This window comes from Eriocheir sinensis, chromosome 39, assembly GCF_024679095.1.
Source record: "Eriocheir sinensis breed Jianghai 21 chromosome 39, ASM2467909v1, whole genome shotgun sequence".
Lineage (NCBI taxonomy): Eukaryota > Metazoa > Arthropoda > Malacostraca > Decapoda > Varunidae > Eriocheir > Eriocheir sinensis.
This window is the reverse complement of record NC_066547.1, coordinates 8,527,269-8,541,027: the sequence shown is the minus strand read 5'-3', so window position 1 is coordinate 8,541,027 and position 13,759 is coordinate 8,527,269. Positions and strand designations below refer to the sequence as shown.

The window sequence follows — 13,759 nt, the reverse complement described above, 5'->3', positions numbered from 1 at the left end:
GATTCCAGGTGGGCGGCGCGGGAGCACAGGTAGACCGGAAGTCATCAATTAAATGCAGCTTACCTGAGAGTTGCATAAGTTTTTTTTTTGAACCAATATTTTTCGTTCCATTTTTTATATTTTTTATTCTATTTAGACTTGACATTTTGCGAGTTCGTCTATCTATATATCTGCTTGTTTGTTTGTATGCCTATATATCTATTTGTGTGCTTGTCTTTATATCTATCTATCCATCTATCAATCAATCAAAGTGTCTATCTATTTCTCAACCTGTCATTTTGTTCGCCAGTGCATGTCTGTGTGTGTGTGTGTGTGTGTGTGTGTGTGTGTGTGTGTGTGTGTGTGTGTGTGTGTGTGTGTGTGTGTGTGTGTGTGTTATGCCACCCCCACCCCCCTCAACCCTCCCTCGTAATAAATCTTCCGTTCCATCTTTGCTCTCCCTCCCTGCATGCTTTGTTATGACCTTCACGCCCACTAACCTCCTCCTGCCTGTCATCGTCACTCACTCTATTTGACATCAAGTTTTAAGGAGTGCCATACATAACGTGCCACTCTTGAGAATCTACATAAATAATAACAAGATAATAACAATCGAGATCGTTTTCATTCATTCTTTTAGGAGGCGAATCTAGCGTGTTACTCTTTGGGTTTTGGAATATCTTTTGTTTTTGTGTAAGATGCATTTTTTTTCAATGTACGGACTTTATTATTATTATTATTATTATTGTCATTATTATTATTATTATTATTGTTATCATTATTATTATGGTTATTAAAGAAAGGATCTCCCTTGAGTGACGAATATAATAAAATAATAATGATAATAATAATAGCAACAACAACGCCCATGATGTAATGAAGAGGACAACAGGTGAAGAGGAAGAAGAGGAGGAGGAGGAGGAAGCAGGGAGGAAGAAGAAGAAACCTGTTGCTGCTTACTATTCTGTGTTGCGAGGCGAGGCGGAGGAAGAGGAGGAAGAGGAGGAGGAGGAGGAAGAGTAATACAGCAAGAGTTTTACATGCACTTCAGCCTTGTCTCGTTGTCCGTGTCAGGTGCCAAAAAGAATCGTCTGTTATCAATACTCAAACACACCTTTCCTCCTCCCCAGGTAGTCAAGGTGAAGGGGGAGGAGGGAAGAGGGGAGAGGGGGAGAGGAGTCACGTGATGCATGTTCCGGGAAGCTTTAAGATGGAGGCACAGAGGGAGAGCGAGGGAGAGGGAGGGAGAGGGCGCCGCGCACACCTAAAAGCAACATGACCTTGAATGTGGTTGGCACTGACGTCATGATTGATTATCGGAGGTGAGAGACAGTGACGGCGGCGAGGGCACTGTCCGACGCGCCCGCCCTGCCTCTACCTGCCTGCCATTGATCCTCCTCCCTGCCCTTTCCTTCCCTCTCCTTCCCTCCTCCCCCCGGCCCCGGCGAGGACTGGGTCAAAATAAAGGTCTGGTGCGAGGTTGTCAATAAGTTTATTACTGGGAGGGTGGACTGGGTGCGCCCCGGGTATGGCACGCAGCTGCCTGCTGGCGGCGGGGCGGCGGGGCGGCACTCACCCAGCAGCAGTGATGATAGTGTTGCGGCACGTAATAGAATCTTTATATATATACTATGCTTGTGTTCACTGTACACCCTTTACAATGATAAGAGACCAACAACATCCATATGAACAGGTATTAAAGGTCGCTCTGCGGCAACATTTGTATATATATATAATATATTTATATTTATATTCATATTCATATATTTAAAAGCAGGTACATCAAAATCATACATAAACCAATATGTATGACGCCATACATTAACGGGCAGCCTAAAGTACTGTACAGCTTAGGTCGATGTGTCCCCGGCGGGCGTCTCCGTCCCTGCCACACCCGCCTCCCTCAGCCCCGCGCCCCCGCCCCGCCCCGCCCCGGGCCGCGGCTCCTGCGGGTGGTCAGTGCAGGACGGTCCGGTGGGGCGGAGGCCCCGGTGATGGGCCGCCGCGGCGGAGGCATCAGGGCGGGACAGCAGCCTCCGTGCGGCCCGAGGCGTCGCGGCCACAGTCCTCCTGATGGCCACGACCCGCGGCCCTTCTGGCGGCGGCGGCGGCCCCGCGTGTGGCCCGGGGGCGGCACCGACCTGGCTCCCGAGGCGCCGCGGCCGACGGGGCAGGGCGGGGCGGGGGCGTCTCGGGGTCACTCGCTCAAAACTTGTCCTTTGTATTCCCTCAACTGGACGCCAACTCATTAACAAAACCGGGCACGCGCCACTTCAACATTAATGGACATAAGGTCGTTTTCCGCCTGGCGGCGGTGGCGGCGCCCCTGCGCCTCCGGTGGTCATATGTTACAAAGCCCTTCTACAAAAATACGTCGAGCTACTTCATTTGTACCTTTGAAAGAGTAGTTAAAGTAGTAACACCTTTAGTATTAATACTTACAACAAAATGCCGCGAGGCAACAAAGACAACAAGAAAGAAAACCTGAGCGACGCTCCTGACAGTGAGGCCGCTGCGGCCCCGCGGGGCGGCGCCCCGGCACGGCCCTCGCCCTGCCCCGCCCCGCTCAAACAAAAACAACAAAACCGGCGGAGGGCGCGCGGGGCGGCCGGTGCCGGGCGGCGCCGACCAGCGGCGGGCCGGGGCAGCGGGGCGGCGGGGCGGGGCTCGCGCGTGCTGGGGCGACAGATGAGCAGGGCGGCCTAGGAGGCGACGCGGCAACAGATCAAGGACATGACAAGGTGAAAACAGGCCAACGGCGGGTGACACGGACAAGCGGCTGACGGACACGAGAAGCGGCGGCGGCGGCGGCAGCAGGTGACGGGCGGCTAGACACCGAGCCAGCAGTGTTTCTCCGAGGAGGCGTGACGGTGTTGCTGATGTTGTTGATGATGCTGTTGTTGCCTAAATGGTCACATTGTTGCTAGGAAAGCTAATTAGAGTGCGGCGCCGAGAGGGGCGGGGCTGTCCTAACGAGCACAGCCTCTAACACACACACACACACACACACACACACACACACACACACACACATGCACACGAAGGTTGTAACCGATTAGACAATAAGTGGAGCACGTGACCTCCCCTGACCTGCACGGCTCAGGGCGGCGCGGCGCTCAAGGTCACAACATAATCCCTTCTTAACGTGAATACCAGATGCTCTTGTGACGCAAACCACACACATTCTCTCTCTCTCTCTCTCTCTCTCTCTCTCTCTCTCTCTCTCTCAACAAGGACAGCCGAGCGACGCGCAACGGACCGTCTCACACAATCTCATGCATGTCACCCCACAACAGTGACGCGCGCGGGTGAGAGGACGAGGACGAGGCCGAGGTGGAGGGCGAGGACGCATCACACGGCTGCCTTAGGTAACACAGCCCACACACGTGCTTTCTGGTGGTCGTGGTGGCATACGACGACATCGCCACCTCTCCACTGCTCTCCCCTCCTCGCCTCCCACACACTAGTCACACTCACCCTGACAGCCCCCCTTCCCCCCTCCCCGCTCACTACCCCAACACCAGCGCCAAAAGGGAACAGGGCGGTGGCTCGGACGGGACTTCTTGGCACCCACAACACGCCCCGGCGACTCTTACAAAAAAGCTCTGCGCTGAAAGTTTATGCAGTTACTCTATGTCGTTTTATTTTGAGTCTACAACAAGTCCTCGCTCGCGCGCCTGACACAGGGCAATGGTCTGGACGCGCTGCCTGGCGAGGGTCGAACTGGAGCAAGACAAGTGGCGCCTTCCTAAAGTGTCAAAAAATCGCTAAGAGAGTGGCGAGCGTGAGCAACATTCCTCCTCCGGGCTGTCTCCGTCTGTCTGTCTGACCCCGCTAACAAGAATTGAAGAAAAAAGGGGCATGTCCAACTACACTCAGCCAAATCTCTCTCTCTCTCTCTCTCTCTCTCTCTCTCTCTCTCTCTCTCTCTCTCTCCAAGACAACCAAAACATACGCACACGTCCCCTCAAGGTCACTATTCCGCCCTCCTCAGCATCCCATGACGGAAACAGAGGCGACGCCCCTTGACTCTCTCACTCCACTTACCTTCAATCACACCTACAGGAAGAGAGAGAGAGAGAGAGAGAGAGAGAGAGAGAGAGAGAGAGAGAGAGAGAGAGAGAGAGAGAGAGAGAGAGAGAGAGAGAGAGTTGAAAGTGTCTACCGGTTCCTCAACAAGCAAGTCCTGTAACTCCTGCAGCTCACGCTCCCACAAAACCTAACCAAGAGTGCCAGGGGGTGCCAGAAGCCCCGTGGGAGGCGTGCCGCGGCTGGGCGGGGCGGGGCACACATACACGCCCACACACACGCACACATGCACACATACACACCCACACACACACCCGGGCCTCTACGCTACACGCGGGTGAGAACACTGACAACGCAAAACTTCAAAACTGTTTGGTGTTCCCTCGGGCCGTGGCGGACAGGAAGGAGGTTGACCTGCGTGTTAATCGGAGTTTGCTTTTTGGTGAACCAAGGTCGGTGTTAGTCTGGTGAAGATCTGACAGATGCCGTAAGGAGAATATTTGGAACATTTATAAATCTACAAAAGCGAGTACGGAGTTCCAAATCGTGATACTGTACCAAAATTACCCAGTATCATAAATGACTAGTAGGCTAAGTGTGTTATCACATTACACTAAAGTAATATATTCCTATCAATCAATGTACAAGGTAAGCCTTTGGTCATTGCCGACGTCACACGGTCTGGGAGCGGTGTGTGAGAGTACAGCTCGTGTACGTGTGTCTGTTTACGCCTGCGTCTGTGCACACCGGCGTGTGTGTCAGGTGTAAATGGTGAAATATGTACAGTCTAAGAGATTACAATAACAATTCTGCCCAACTTCGAAGATAAAACTGGTTAAGAAATCAGCACAAGAAAATGGACCAAGTGTGGGACGACGTCTTGGGTCGACGACACCAGCCGCCGACAACGACATCGGACAGCTGCGGCCAGAGCCTGGCCGGGCGCGGCCGGGCTTGGTGCGGCGTCGTTGGAGGCGCCGCGGGACCCGGGACGCAGGGCGAGTCTCCTCAGCGGGCGGCGCCGCTGCTCGCCCGGCTTCACTATATAGCCTCCCCGGGTCCTCGAAAAGGTGGCTCACAAGCGCTCTGGCCGAGGGCCTCCACCGCCGGTGGTCCGGGGTGGCGGCAGCTCACCGCCGCCTCTCGCCGGCGCTGCGGCAGAAAATCTTCACTCCTGATACAACAGGAGACTTGATGGGCCGCGAGGAGCGACCCAACTCACTGATGCTTCGAATGTTCGCACAAATGGTTAACAGTCACTAAAGTAGACTTCCTGGACTAGCTGACTCTGCCCTCTCCCTTGGTGGGCGGCCACAGGCCGGGCCCGACACACAGTGGTGGTGGGGCCCCAGGGTCCCGTAGGAGCCCCGCTACGTCCCCACCACTCCATCACCACCGCCACCTTCACCACCACCAGCGGGCAGAGTCATGGCAAGGACCGGATCCAGCACCATTTGGACATACTCCTGCAGCGCCGCCACGCCCACAACACGTGGGGCAGCGCCCACAAAAGTCACCAGCTATGCATCACTGGCAACCTTGCAACTAAAACCAGAGGATCCTGGCGCGCCGCAGCCTATGTGTCGCGCTCCTTCTTGGTCTTGGCCTCGTCCTGGGCGTGCTGCGGCAGGATGTTGGCGGTACCCAGGATGGTGGCGATCTCGCCCTGCATGAAGGCCCACGGCACCGACGACCCGGCCAGGGGACACCGCTCGCCGCTGGGACAGTACACCTGCGGGGGACACAGAACACTGTTAGAGGCGCTGGCCAGGCATGCAAGACACATCATGTTAGTACTTTGATATGACAAACAGAGACGCATCAATATGGGAAACAGTCAGTACAAGAACGTGCACAAAGAAAAGCGAGGGAGGAGGAGGCAGTAGAGGAAGAGCAGAGGAGACAAAACCATAGGGACAGAGACCTCGGTGCCTGCGCCCTGCCGCTTGATGGACTCTCTGGAGCAGGGGAAGCAGAACTTGTGGTGGAGGACGGAGGGGCACTGCACGAAGTGGGTGTCCTCCAGCCGCTCCGTACAAATGGTGCACTTGAGGTTATTGCTTGGCTGCGGGCCGTCGCCGCCGCTGGAGCCGCCACTCTGCGCTCCGGGGCTGCTGTCGCCGCTGGAGTCTCCATGCCGGCCTGTTGACGGTCTCCTGCGCGGCTCTCCTGCAACAAGAGTCACCAGGGTCACTCACCAGCCCGCGTGTGTGCCGCGGCCCCGCGCCGTCAACTGCCTGCAGGAGTCAGACCAACGGCCGGAGCCTCGTTGTTGCAGGCGTAAACACACACACACACACACACACACACACACACACACACACACACACACTAACAGGGTGGGCGGGACGGGACACGTGAGGGCAGGGTGTACAGGGCACCACAGTGAGCAGCGAGAAGAGAGAGAGGCAGAGGAGGAGTACCTGAGTTGGGGGACAGCTGGGACGAGTTCCTAGAGACTGAGCGCTGCTGGGGGGAGGCGGAGCTGTGGGGGGAGCCCGGCGGGAGGTTGTCCGTCACACTCTGGAGGGCGGCCATGGGGGACGGCCCGTTGGTGGAGGAGTTGGGTCCCTCAGGAGAGGAGGACACGGCGGGCCCTTGCGAGGACCCCTGTTGGCTCTGGCTGCTGGCTGCGGCCTGTGCTTGTTGCTGCGCCGCCGCCGCTGCAACCACCGCAGCGGCACTCACGGGCAGGCCGGGGTAACCTGGCGGCACAAAGGCCCACAGTCAACACAATAGACCCGCCATTACCACCACCACCACCACCACCACCCACACACAACAAAGTGACAAACATCAAGGCAAAAAGGTTATAATTTCCTCTCTCTGTATGGCAACGTTACTGTTAGTTATGTTACTTGAGGCCACGCCGCCGCCGCCGCCAGTCAGCCCGCCCCGCCCCGCCCCGCCCTGCCAGGGACATGCGGGCGGGGTGTTCTATGCCCTAGAGAAGGTTACTCCTCCTCCCCCTTCACTACACAACCCCCCCCACCCCGCTCATGACCCTGAGAAAGCACGCCGACTGCTATTGTTGACACACACACACACACACACACACACACACTTATACACACATAAAAACAGCTTGCACGAGGTGTCAGCGTGTCGCGAGGGGCCGCCACCAGCGTGAGTCAGTGGTGAGGGTGCCACGGAGATTGTGTTTAGGAAGGGAGTGCTTGGAGGGTGTGAAGGGAGGGAGGGAGGGAGGGAAGGGTGAGAGCAAGCAGATTGAACGAGCGAGCGGGTGCGTGAGTGACGAGATGGGAGGGAAAGGATCAGAGAGAGAGAGAGAGAGAGAGAGAGAGAGAGAGAGAGAGAGAGAGAGAGAGAGAGAGAGAGAGAGAGGGGAAGTGAGTTTACCGACTGTCTTCCTTCTTGGTACATAAATAGTTCGGTTCCATGAAATCTCCGTTTCGAACAATTCTTGGAACTCTGACGCGACTAAAGAACGCTAGTAATACACACCTCCCCCACCCCCTTTTGTTCCTTGTGTGTGTGTGTGTGTGTGTGTGTGTGTGTGTGTGTGTGTGTTTATCCTCCCTCCCTCCCTCCCCCACCCCAATGCGTCTGCTCCCCACCACGCTTCCCCCTTCTACACCTCCCAAAAGCACGTCTCCCCAACTACACCTCCCCCCCAACTCCAAACTTCTTTCCTTCCCCTTCATCACGTTTCACATCCCCTCCCACCCCTTCTCTACCATGCACACCCCTCACATACCTTCACGCCCCATCCCTTCACACTCCCCCATCTCCACCACCACCACTACCACACTCACCAACGCACACCTCCCCGTCACGTATCTTCACTTCCCCTCCTCACGTTCTCAACACCCCCTCCACCCCCTCCCCACCACCACTACACTTCCTTCCCGCTTCCTAATATCATCTAATCTCTTTCCCCACACCACTAACCCCCACCCCGGATCCTCCAAGCCCCCTGACTACCTCCGGGAAGCCCCAGCAGATAACACCACCACCACCACCACCACCACCACCGCCGCCGCCGCCGTCACCACCACAAGTCCCCCGTCGCTAGTAACTTAATGAAATACAGCGGGGGGTAGAGAGGCGTGTAGGGGGGAGGGAGGGAGGGAGGATAAACACACACACACACACACACACACACACACACATATGGCCTTGAAATTGCAGGGGAAGGAGGGGGAAGTGAGGGGAAGAGAAGAATAAACTGGAGGAGGAGGAGGAGGCGGAGGAGGGCGTTAGCAAAGTAAATTGTGATGAATTGAGGGGAATAACAAAGGAATGAGACTAAAATACCGAAAATAGAAGGAAGGGAAGGGAAGGTGTGTGAGTGTGGAAGTGAAGGAATGAGGGGAGGAGGGAAGGAGAGAGAGATAATTTAGACCAATAAAAGCAAGGCACTGAATGAGGGGAAGAGTGACGGAATGGCGTTAAAAATATAAAGGAAAGGAAAAAGATGACACAAACAAACAAACACACATCATGGTTTTAAACTCCCCAAACTATATATTATGCACATGTTTTAACCCTCCCTCTCCCTCTCTCTCTCTCTCCTTACCATACTCCTAAAATTTGAATAAAGAAATCAAAAAAATAAATGAAACCATAAAAAAGCAATCAGGTAACGACCTTCAAAACGCACACCTATAACGTTAATTGCAGGTGAGCTAAATATTTACCTGGTTGTTAGTCTTCACCCACAACCACCACCACCACCATCACAATTACCACCACTACCACAACTACTAACACCACTATCCCCCCACCACACCATCACTACCACCACCGCAAGTGATCATCACCACCAATATGAGAGAGAGAGAGAGAGAGAGAGAGAGAGAGAGAGAGAGAGAGAGAGAGAGAGAGAGAGAGAGAGAGAGAGAGAGAGAGAGAGAGAGATACACTCCTCCTTTGTCCTTGTCCTTCCCCTCTCCCTCACTATTCCCTCCCTCTCATAATCAGGACGCTCGAGAGGAGGAGGAGGAGGAGGAGGAGGAGGAAGAGCAAGGTCACTCCAAGGGGGTCAATACTGAGGTCATTACCATAATTAGTTTGTTCCTATTTGCGTATCATTATTTTATATTTTTATTGCAATTTTTATTGATCCGGCGAATTATGTTTAAAATACCAGATCTCTCTCTCTCTCTCTCTCTCTCTCTATCTATCTTTTCAATTCATGTTTCTTTTCGTTGAGAGAGAGAGAGAGAGAGAGAGAGAGAGAGAGAGAGAGAGAGAGAGAGAGAGAGAGAGAGAGAGAGAGAGAGAGAGAGAGAGAGAGAGAGAGAGAGAGAGAGAGAGAGAGAGAAAGGGTAAAAATAAATACAGATAAGTGAGCGAGGGGAGGAGGGGAGAATGAGGGGAATGAGAGGGGAGGAGAGGAGGGAAGATATTAAGAGAGGAGTTCTGTGAGGCACTCCTACTTCACACACACACACACACACACACACACACAGGGGAGATGTAATATATGCAAACAAACAAACATTCACTAGATTCATGCAGGCTATTTGTACACTATTTTGTATATCCTACTAACCAAGGCAATCTATAATCGTGCTTCTTTGTGTATTCTTATTCATATTCTCGTTATTGTTATTACTACTACTACAACAATTACTACTGACACTTCTTTGGCTACTACTGTTATTATTGTTATTATTTCGTTTAGATTTTCTCGTCCTCTCTTACTCTTAATTTTGTGTTTCTTCCTCTTTATTACGCGTTTTTTTTATTGTTCACTTATTATTATTATTATTATTATTATTATTATTATTTGCTTTATTAATACTTTGCTTTTTCTCCTCCTCCATATCCTTCTTTCTTCTTAATTTCGTGTTTCTTCCTCTTTATTACGCGTTTTTTTTTATTGTTCACTCATTATTATTATTATTATTATTATTACTATTATTTTTTGCTTTATTAATAATTTGCTTTTTCTCCTTCACCACATCCTCTTAATTCTCCTTCACGTTCCTTCTTCTTATTCTTTCCACGTTATTCGCTTTCTTCAGATGTTTAAGATTTCCTCATAGTCTTCTTGAAACCAGACCTCGGTGATGGTCGTGGTGGTGGTGATCACGTGACCTGTGACGCAATCTATCCCTTCCTCCCCTCCCCTCCCCCCCCTCTTTCACCCCCACAAGGACCTTCTCCCACTTGAACCTGGTTGGCATTCAGTCAGTCCTACCCCCTCCATCCCTAACTTCCCCTTCCCCCCCCCTCCTACCCACCACCACCCCTACCACCACCTCCTAGTCCTCCTCCCTCCCTCCCCCTTAACTCATATATTGCTTTTATTACATCCTCTCTCTCTCTCTCTCTCTCTCTCTCTCTCTCTCTCAACACTTTCCCCTATCTACTCTCTCTACTTCGCCCCCTCTTTACCTTTCCCCTATTCTCCCTTACTTCCTCACTCCCTTCTACTCACTTAACAGCCCCCTCCCCCCTCGCCCTCCCCTCCCTTTCTGACTAAGGACTCATAAGCTTATTCTAGTCACATCCCTGAGTCACCGGAGAGGTCCTATATAGGGGAGGAGGAGGAGGAGGGAGAAGAGCGGGGAAAAGGAGAGGATATGAAAGAAGGAGAGAAACGGAAACATGTAAATAAGAAATGAGAAGAAATGAGAATAATAATAATGAGAAGAAGAGAAGAAAACAAAAGAAAAAAAGATCGAGTGAAGAAAAAAAAAATGAAAAAAGGGAGTTGCTACAGAGAGAGAGAGAGAGAGAGAGAGAGAGAGAGAGAGAGAGAGAGAGCAGTGTTAAGCGAGGGGAAGTTACATGGATTACGAGAAAGGAAGGAAATGGGAGAGATAATGTGTTAAGGGGGTGTGATACGGAGGGGAGGGGATGGATGAGAGAGAGAGAGAGAGAGAGAGAGAGAGAGAGAGAGAGAGAGAGAGAGAGAGAGAGAGAGAGAGAGAGAGAGAGAGAGGAAGCAATGTAGAGAAAGGTTATGAGAGAAAAAGAGCGAGAGAGTGAGAGAGAGGAATGGAAATGTGGAGAGGGCAAAGAAGAAGAGGAGGAGGAGGAGGAGGTGTGAGGTAACGGATGCGAAGATAAAAGTAGATAAACATGACGACTTGGAAACGGAAGAAACATTTTGTCGGATGTTGATAATAATTAAAAAAAAAAAAATGATAACAAAAATACTCCACGCAAAACATCCTGCCCGTTCGTTCGTTCTTTTTCCATACATGTTTTTTTTTATAGATTTATTCATACATTTGTTTACTGTGAGGGTAACGTTGCACACACACACACACACTCACACGCACACACAAACACTCAGGCATTGAACCGTGCAAGTCATGATTAAGGGATATTTTTAGAGGGAGGGAGAGCGGAGGGAGTAGAGGGGAAGAGGAAGAGAGAGGGAAGGAAGGGAAGAGAAGAGGAGGAGGAGGAGGAGGAGGAGGAAGGCACGGTTGGTTCCCTTGCCCTTCTGACCTTTGAGTTTCAAGTGACACCTTTTTTTTTCCTCCTACCCTTATGTCACGTGGCCGCGGCGGAGGGAAGGAAGGCCGGAGGAAGGAAGGGAGGGAGGGCATGAGTGTAGGAGGGAAGGAGGAGGGAGGGAGGGCAGGAAGGAGGGCATGAGTGTAGGAAGGAGGGAGGAGGGAGGGAGAGCAGTCAGCCTGAACGCGTCTCAATAAAGATTCTGGTATTTCAAGTAAAGCCGCGAGTGGTGAGACGCCCCGCCCCGCCGCTGGGCACCGACTGACACGCAACAGGGCGGAGTGTGCAGGGCGGGGAGGGCATGGATCGGGGAGGGACGGGGCGGGGCGGGGCACGGCTCACAGCAGCAGGTGTTTGACTGAGTCAAGTGTGTGTGTGTGTGTGTGTGTGTGTGTGTGTGTGTGAAGGCCCCCTGCCTCACATGAAGCCCCCCGCCGTCAGGACATCAGCAATTCACAGTTTTCCAATTTCCCTAAGGGCTGTGCATGGCTCGGGCGACGGCGCTGCAGCGGCGGGGCCGAGGGCGGCGGCCACCACGCAGCTGTGGGCGGCGGGGGCGGGGCACGGCACGGGGGGCGGGGGACGGCGGCGGCGGGAGGGGCACTGCTGACCACCACCACCGCCGCCGCCGCCGCCCAACCAGCCAGTGTTGGGACCCCGCCGGGCGTCGGCCGGGATTACCAGTCTCCACCCATTGTACGCCCATAGCGGCCCTGCGGGTGTGCGTGGGAGGCGGGGCGTGGGTGAGGGCGGCGGGCTGAGTGCGTGGTGGCGGAGGTGAGGCAGGGAGGGGCGGGGCGGGGGTGGGCGGCAGGGAGGGAGGCATGGGTGACTCAAGGCCGCACCACCGCCGCCGCGCGTCCCTTACACCACCACCATCACCGCCGCCGCCGCCGCCACCAGCACGGCGCGGGGCCACGTAAGCGTGACGTCACCCTGGCTCGGTGCCAAGCTCCGCCACCACCACCACTCACGCCCGCCAACACACACACACACACACACACACAGCAAGGTGACGCCGCCGCTTCTCCGCCTCAGTGACGGCGCCCAACCTCTGACCTTACCGTGCGTGCGTGCGCCTCGGGGGAGGGGGAATGGGGGGCCAAAAATGTGGTTCAACAGGCAGTAAGAGCAACAGCAGCTGGCCCCTCACCCCCCCCCCTCTGTCCCCCCGCCCCTCCTCGCCCCCAAGACTCCCTCGGGCTAAACTTTCCCTCCCGCCCCCCGCACCACCAGCCACCAAGGGGCCTCGCATACCGCCGCCGCCGCCCACTCCACCCTGACTTGGCAGCGGCGCGACCCCACAACGCCCGTGGATAAAGGAAATCAGGGTGGCGGGGGGCTGGGTGGGGGGGCGCCTAGGGGGATAGCGAGTCGCCAGGGTCGTTATTTGCGTCCTAAGAATGGCGACATTGTGACAGGTCTGGTGCAAACACACACACACACACACACACACACACACACACAGGCACTTGATTCCCTCCTGGCAAGTGACCACCCCGCGTCTCCTCCTAACACCAAGACGAAATTAGGAGATGGAAGAGGAGGAGGAAGAGGAGGAGGGAGCAGATGAAGATGAAGAAGGAGGATCAAGTGGAGGCCGAGGGATGCTGGAGAGAGAGAGAGAGAGAGAGAGAGAGAGAGAGAGAGAGAGAGAGAGAGATGAAGGAGTGGGAATCCCGTCTCCTCTCTTCCTATCTCCTCTCTCCCCTCCTACTGCCTCTCCTCCTCCTTCAAGAATGTATTTAGTCCTTCAAGCTCAAGGGAAAACCGGGACTTACCTGTATCACCTGACGGGCATATAAAAACGTGTTGCTTCATCTCTCTCTCTCTCTCTCTCTCTCTCTCTGTGACGTTGTGATCAAGTTTTTGTTTTCTCTTCTTTTTTACGGTTACTAAGGGACTGGTGGTGGTGGCTAAGTGGTAGTATAGTGGTGGTGGATGGTAGGGCGGGTTCCACTTCCAGTTCGACTCCTCAGGCGCTCAAGGATTAAATGTGAGAACGAGGACCTCCACTACATACCTGAATCCTCCACTATTAACTACCTCCACAACCATTACAACTGCTACCACTATACCAATACGATAACTAATTAGTCTCAAAGTAACCCCAAAAGACCTTAATTAACCATCATCATCACCTCCATCATCGCTAATATCTACATCTCCACTCCATCACCACTCACTATGATCCACCTATTTCATCACAATCACCACCATAAGTCACTGTCATCAATGTCCCACTCTCCGTGTCCTCCACCTCCATCATCATCACCATTCTCACGAGCACCACTATCACCGTCCTCATAAC

At 53.6% G+C, this 13,759-nt stretch overlaps 1 protein-coding gene across 5 annotated transcripts in view; it reads right to left on the bottom strand.

Annotated features, from left to right (window-relative positions):
* Nucleotides 1-1,454: 1,454 nt before the first annotated feature.
* The window catches only part of LOC127008940 (interferon regulatory factor 2-binding protein 1-like), a 16,882-nt gene continuing 4,577 nt past the window's right edge, over nt 1,455-13,759 (bottom strand). For 3 of the 5 annotated variants that reach the window (XM_050881448.1, XM_050881445.1, XM_050881446.1), the window contains 3 exons: nt 6,432-6,713; nt 5,933-6,177; nt 1,455-5,740 (listed from right to left, as the gene is read on the bottom strand). In XM_050881448.1, coding sequence (XP_050737405.1) covers nt 5,585-5,740; nt 5,933-6,177; nt 6,432-6,713 — 683 coding nt within the window. In that variant the 3' untranslated portion in view covers nt 1,455-5,584. The remainder of the gene's footprint in view (nt 5,741-5,932; nt 6,178-6,431; nt 6,714-13,759) is intronic. The other 2 variants (XM_050881449.1, XM_050881447.1) reach the window with 2 other exon arrangements.